Genomic DNA, 6,561 nt, shown 5'->3' with positions numbered 1-6,561 from the left:
TTGTTGAAACTTGTGTTGGTGTGACCGGTGCGACTGACTGATTAACCATGGTTACTTCATGTATGTCAACGATTATGAAACGAATGTTTTCAGTTGTAGAGCCTTTTAGCATTTGGATTGACATAGTCTTTGATGTGCCCTCGTGATCATTGATAAGTGTTGGTGGGAGTTTTTTATTGCTTTCATGATCATCAGTCATTAGTTTTTCTGGTGTAGCACCAATTAGTTTTTGAGCCGCGCCATCGGTCATGATTGTAGTTAGAGAGCCCGTTGGGTCCGTCAGAGTTGTAATTAGTTTATACCTGTATGGGGTTATTATGTGTTAATAAAACTTAGCATAAATAACTTTTGCTGGTATTACATTTCTGGGACATAGTGATATTTACAGGAATATGGGTGAGGCTGTTTTTCCGTGAGCACTGCAACTCCAGTAATTGCTTTTCCTGAAAATCGGATCTTTGCAAGTTGTGCATAGTACTTGGAACCAGCAGTCTTTGAATGTGATTGTTGTCAGTGTAGCTTTTACATTGAATGTTTTATCCTGTATTTATAGATTATTATATCATTGTAGTTTTGGTAATAGTATGTCAGAAGGTTGTTATAGAGGTAGATATCATACCACCAGTTCACTATGAATCTTGCTGTTTAGCTCATGCAGTGTTGTTAGTGCTCCAGATGCTGTGGAAGTTGGGGGTGTAGGGCCAGTGAAGCTACAACCGGATTTAAGTTGTGAATGTATGATATTAATATATAATAATCTACCTTATCTTTGGTAAAGTATAACAGACCTGTGGATTAGAAGTGTTGTCTCCTGGATGGGGGGATTGACATATACGTGTGTGGCAGGTGATGATCCGAACCTTAAAGTACCTGCTATGTGTATTGATGAAGGCTTTATATTTGTAATGGCAACAACTGTTGTCACAGGAGGGGTTGCCAACTCTTCAGGTCTGAATTTCTCACGAACATCAATACACTCTTTCCATAAACTGATCGCTATTTCATCACCACTGAATTTTATATACATAGTAAACATTAAAAAAAGTAAAAGTAATCATAAGAAAGACTGGGCTTTGTTAAATGTTGTCAACCTTTCGTCTGCAAGAATTAGAAGAACGAATTCTTCTCCATTACGCTTTGTGCAATTTCTCATTTTTTTTAGCACGCCAATGAAATCTGTTAGTTCAAATAGAATGTAGTTAAAACTGGAAGTAATATTAATATTACATCTTTTATGTATATACCTGGATAATACGACGGGTTTTCACCTAAGTTGAGGAGATCTGTTTTCGAGGCAAACCAGAACCAGGTTGCAGGGATTGTAACAGTGTCAGGAAGAGGAACAATTATGGAAATCAGGCCAACATCCATATAGATTTCGTTTTCTAGAACTTTCTGATACTCGTCTAAATAGGGACAGGTGTACTCTGATATTGTGTAGCAGTTAGAGATATGGAAAATTGATTCTATGTACCCCTGATTTGTTATTTGTCCCAGAATCTGTATAGCATCTCCCTAATGTATTGAAATATAGTTAACTGTTAATAACGGTCAGTAATCATAGTGTATTTTTTTAATGAGGTTTGATTTGCTTACGTATTTGTCCACACCGAGATACCATGTTTCATGCCGACGGTACTGTGGTTTCCATTTGCGCAGAATTCGCACCTGTAATGCTCCTCCTTCGCATGCATACTTCAGGTCAGATATGTTAGTCATGTCTCTGTTAATTCAAGCAATAAAGGATGGGTTAGTGATTATATATAATGATATTAATATAAAGAGACACAATACAAGTAAAAGTGAATTTTCAGGGAAAGAGTACATAGGTAGATAGTAATGGAATTATCAACCTCATTACAGTTAACTTTGGATAAGAAATCTTTAAAAACGACATTTTTTGTTTGATTATGAGGTGTACATTCGTCATTGTTTATCAGGATTTTCAGGGATGTAGGTGATGTTGCTCTTGATAATGCAACATAAAGTTGACCATGTGTAAATACGGGCTGTGGCAAATAGATGCCAATCCTTTTTAGTGACTGCCCTTGGCTTTTGTTTATTGTCATGGCATAACAAATTTTAATTGGGAACTGTTTACGTTCAAAGGCAAACGGTAGATTAGCAGGTTTGTGAACGAATTTAATGCGAGGTATGTATACACGCTTCCCAGTGCACGTTCCTGTTATAATTGTTGCTTCAATTATGGTTGGAAGTAGTTGTGAAACAATTAACCGTGTGCCATTACACAGACCTTCCCTCTGGTTAATGTTTCTCAGCAACATAATAGGAGCTTTTATTTTCAGCTTGAGAGTGTGAGGTGGGATTCCAGCAAAGGTTAGCTGATTTAGATATTCAATGGGATATAAACCCTCTAACTCTAATGTATATTTGCCATTAGGTTGCATAGCGTCTGTACTTTTATAAACCCTTTCATCGGTGTTTACCATTTCCAGAATTATTGCGTTTAACTTGTCAGCAGTGTCATTTGTGGGACAAACAATAGCCCTTACAGATAGATCGGATGGTGAGGGATTGTCCAGCAGTCTATTTCCATAGACAAAGAGGATTAGGTTTTTCAAAGACTCACTATCTATTGGTATTAAAAGCGAAGGTGGTATTTCTACCCAGGTTGTAGTATGTGGATTGTCTGCATCTGGCACACCTAAAGTTCCATTCCCAATGTTAAGCAGCCAGTCAGCGAAAGCAGCTATGGATAGACCCTCACTTACATCAGTGGTAGTCTGTGTTAAGCGCATGTTGTGATGCAGTGTACAGACCTCAAAATATGACCACATGTATGAATTTGGAAGGGTTAATGCAATACTCTTAGTTTGGGAACTTTTTGGGGAAACTGGAAGTGTTTGACGGAAGTCACCACCAAGTAAAACTGAAATGCCACCGAAAGGTCGTTTTTCACACTCCAACACATCTCTAAGAGATCGATCGAGGTACTCAAAACATCGGCGGTCGCTCATCGGTGCCTCGTCCCATATAATGAGGGATGTCCGTTTGAGCAAATCTCCAAGTAATGTCCTTTTCTTGATGTCACATGATTTTTTTTCAGCCAAATTGATTGGGATGTTAAACCGTGAGTGAGCAGTTCTTCCAGAAGGCAAAAGTAGAGATGTAATTCCCGAAGCATCCACTGCAAGAACGATTTTCCCAATAGACCTGAAGTATGCAAGTAATGTAGTCCATAAAAATGTCTTTCCAGTCCCGCCATGTCCGTACACAAAAAGCAACACCTGTTTTTTGTTTTCTTCGGATATGACAACGGTCTTATAAATACGCATCTGATCTTCATTTAATTGTAGAAACATTTGTGAGTGTTGGTGTTGCAAGGAATCCTTATCATAACTTGACTCTTCTAGCAAGAGACGATTTTGGAGGACTACAATAGTATCCGGATTTGGCACGGGTAAATGGAAGTCAGCTAACGATCTAGAAGGTGTAGAAGATCGGAGTGCATTTTCTAGTTCAAAAAGCAGTTGTTGCTGCACTATATCATCATTCATATGAAATCGTTTATCTGGGAACTCGGTTTTTAGTTTAAGCAAGTAATCATCTATCATCTTCCGCCATGCAACATCCCAAAGTGATTGTGGATTACTTACATCACAAAAAAGCAGTAGATGACAGAAGAGGGAACGTAACTGTGAAGAAGTAGCCCATGATGAAGCTTCAATGAAGGCCGTCAGCCATTCCATGTCCTCACCTATTAACCCTAGTTCGTTACATGCACTTCGAAAAGTTGGATGAAGATGACCATGCACCGTACGAACATCTTCATAAGATGTGCATCCTTTTTGATGACAGAGTAACATCCGAAGATAGAATAACTCTCCCGAAGATGGATGGACAAACACAAGCCTGCCTATACTTTTTGAAGATTCTAAAACTCTTTGTCCCCATTCCTTTGATCTAGCATCCCACACGTATCTATTTGGGTAGTCTATATACGTAAGATCTCGACCTTGTGGATCTCTTGCATTGCTGTCAAACCATCCAAGTAGTAGTGTTCTTGCAAAACTAGGATTGCGAAGGACATCTTCTATTCTACCAGCCTCTTTGAACATAACATGTTGCATATTTAGTAAGTGGACAGGCAATATCATGACAGGGGGATTCCGTCGATGGATGTCGAAATTAAAGATTCTCCATGCGGCCTCATGAGGACATATATAACGTGCATCTAGAAAGTTTTGGACTTCGTTCAAAACTCGAACCTGTGAATTTGGATCACCAGAGTCGGCCGCCTCACTCTTTTGAACAACAAATCTAACACGTTCAACCCCTTTTGAAATATATTTGAATAGATATTTGACCATCATATTCCAGCCACAATATTCGACGTTTATATGTGCATCGAACCGACTACACAACCGCTTGTTATATGGGACAACATATCCGTTATCGATAACAATACCATTTTGCATTGTATGACGTCTCACTGCATCCCTTTTGTAGTGTGCGTAACCATCGTCATCAAAAGTTGTAGCGTCACGAAATGGTTTCGGAAAACGCTTGCTACATTTCCCATCCTTCATACAAGGAGCTTTATTATTTAACGGACCACACGGACCATGGATCATACACGTTGTCACTGTCCGATGCAACAATGCTTCTGAAACAGGATCTGGAAGTTCAGCACTTATAAAGTTGTCAATATCAGCAGGTTCTTGGATAGAATCTGATTTCGACACCCACAGAAGTGTGTGACAATGCGGTAATCCTCGCTTTTGGAACTCAATAGTGTACAAATCTGGAGAATAGAAAGATGAGAGAAAACTTTAGAAACCGTAAACAGAAGATATAAATAGTAGGAAACAAAAACTAACGATACCTACGTGCTTGAACTTCGCCAAAAGTTTTATCTTCTTTTAGAAAGTTAATAAAGGCAGCCACTTTCATCTCGAAAACCCTAGTTATGATGTCAGGTCTATTGTGAGCATCACGCTGACCATAACTTTCCATGTGTCGTCTTATCTCTGGCCACTTGACATTGCATGTAAATGTAATAAAGTATTGTGGATTCCCATACACTCTACAAATCGATAAGGCGTCTTGATAATGACTGTACATATATCGGGGACCACCAACAAATGATGCAGGTAAGAAAACACGTTTACCCATGAAACGGTTCTCTCTATCCCCTTTAGAGAGGGCATCATAAAGACCGGACAAAAATTCAGATCGTAAATGGTCCTGATTGTTTAAAACATAATCTAACCGACCAGCTTCAATACAAGTATAAGCGTCGACAAGGTACTGTTGGAAAAGCCGACCGGAATTGAGTATAAGAGAATACATACCTCGACGTGCATGGATTTGATAACTATAATACATGTTTACCGTGAGGTTCCTAACACTGTTCCCCGTCTCATTACGTAATTTCAAACGTGGAGACCAACCCTCCTCACCAAATGGGAAAAGCAAAGGATATTGTAGTGGCATATAACTTGGGTGAAGTTTACTTACTCGTTGAGGAATACCAGATTTCGAGTGAACAATGATGTCATACTTGCTACAATTACTGTCATCGCCAGTAACAATACAACCTAAACTACCAGCAGCTGGGCAACCATACCTACGATCAGGGACGTCACTGAACAAACGAACTGCATAGGAATCTAATTTCATAGCTTCAGCCATTTCTTTAGCTGTTTTGAATGTCCTAACATATTCATTATGAACTGAAAGGGATTCCATTAGAATTTTTACAACAGCACCATCTAAACCTTTTTTAGTAGAGGTGTGAAAGGCTTTCAACCGATTAGAAACCTCATTAGCAGTATCGACAACATACAACTGCAAGAACCTTGGACCTTTAGACTCATCAGGACACAAAGACCCTATCCAATGACAAACCTGACCAGAAACCTTAAAAACATATGGACCATGACCGTTGTTAATATCCTCATCAACAATAGACCCAAAAGACGTCATGGAAAACATACTATTATAACCTCTAATGTCATTCAAAAAATTAGCATCTGTATAAAGGTTATAAAGTTCAGGAGGAGGCATTCGCGGAAGAGGTAACACAACAGAAGCTCCTTTACAACAGTGATTATACTTAGGACGATTAGTTTGACGACGATTTCCAAGCCTTTCAATATACCAAAACAAAGCTCCACAAAATTCACAAACACATATACAATCCCCACAGTCATAATACGTAGGAAGCGCAACAGAAGTAAAAAATCGAGATCGTCGACTCCTGCGCAAAAGAGGAGCAACAGAAGCAAAAGAGGGAGACCCACAGTCACTAAGCTTACGTTTTCGACAGTTATTCATAATCAGAAATCAAGGAAATTAAAAGCTGAAAAAATTTACCATAAGCAAGAAGAAAACAAAAATTAAAGACGCAGTCACAAAAGCCCTAATCGACAGATGATGAAGAAGCAGCAGAAGAAAAATACCTAGAGCAGATAGATAACCGGAGAAGAAAGAAAGCGGAGGCAAGAAAACCAAGGAGCATCCGGTAGACGACACGAAAAAACCACGTAGGCAAGAAAATTAAATCAAATCCACAAAATAATAACACGTGCGACGGAA

The 6,561-nt window shown here is 38.9% G+C and overlaps 2 protein-coding genes across 2 annotated transcripts; both read right to left on the bottom strand.

Moving 5' to 3' along the window:
* Window positions 1-382: 382 nt before the first annotated feature.
* Window positions 383-1,805, bottom strand: LOC145098663 (uncharacterized). The gene is made up of 6 exons (XM_079036278.1): window positions 1,597-1,805; window positions 1,245-1,515; window positions 1,092-1,176; window positions 789-1,010; window positions 620-710; window positions 383-541 (listed from the first exon to the last, which is right to left on the bottom strand). The coding sequence occupies exons 1-6, from the start codon at window positions 1,717-1,719 to the stop codon at window positions 383-385; spliced, it is 951 nt and encodes a 316-aa protein (XP_078892404.1). The 5' UTR covers window positions 1,720-1,805.
* Window positions 1,773-6,300, bottom strand: LOC145098662 (uncharacterized). Its single transcript, XM_079036277.1, has 2 exons — window positions 4,851-6,300; window positions 1,773-4,765 (listed from the first exon to the last, which is right to left on the bottom strand). Exons 1-2 carry the CDS (start codon window positions 6,298-6,300, stop codon window positions 1,773-1,775), a joined length of 4,443 nt encoding a protein of 1,480 aa, XP_078892403.1.
* Window positions 6,301-6,561: the final 261 nt, after the last annotated feature.

This window comes from Lactuca serriola, chromosome 4, assembly GCF_051521515.1.
Source record: "Lactuca serriola cultivar US96UC23 chromosome 4, Lser_US96UC23_V15, whole genome shotgun sequence".
In the NCBI taxonomy this organism is placed as follows: Eukaryota; Viridiplantae; Streptophyta; class Magnoliopsida; order Asterales; family Asteraceae; genus Lactuca; species Lactuca serriola.
Note: the sequence above shows the minus strand (reverse complement) of the source record. Positions and strands in the feature narration are given on the sequence as shown.

Excerpts from the sequence above, each read along its gene's own strand:
- LOC145098663 (XM_079036278.1), bottom strand. The coding sequence starts at position 1,719 with ATGACTAACATATCTGACCTGAAGTATGCATGCGAAGGAGGAGCATTA. Across the intron at positions 1,177-1,244 it reads AAACCCGTCGTATTATCCAG|ATTTCATTGGCGTGCTAAAA; the intron begins GTATATACATAA and ends TTGAACTAACAG. Across the intron at positions 711-788 it reads ACAACACTTCTAATCCACAG|CTTCACTGGCCCTACACCCC; the intron begins GTCTGTTATACT and ends ATCCGGTTGTAG.
- LOC145098662 (XM_079036277.1), bottom strand. The coding sequence starts at position 6,300 with ATGAATAACTGTCGAAAACGTAAGCTTAGTGACTGTGGGTCTCCCTCT. Across the intron at positions 4,766-4,850 it reads TTTTGGCGAAGTTCAAGCAC|ATTTGTACACTATTGAGTTC; the intron begins GTAGGTATCGTT and ends TCTATTCTCCAG.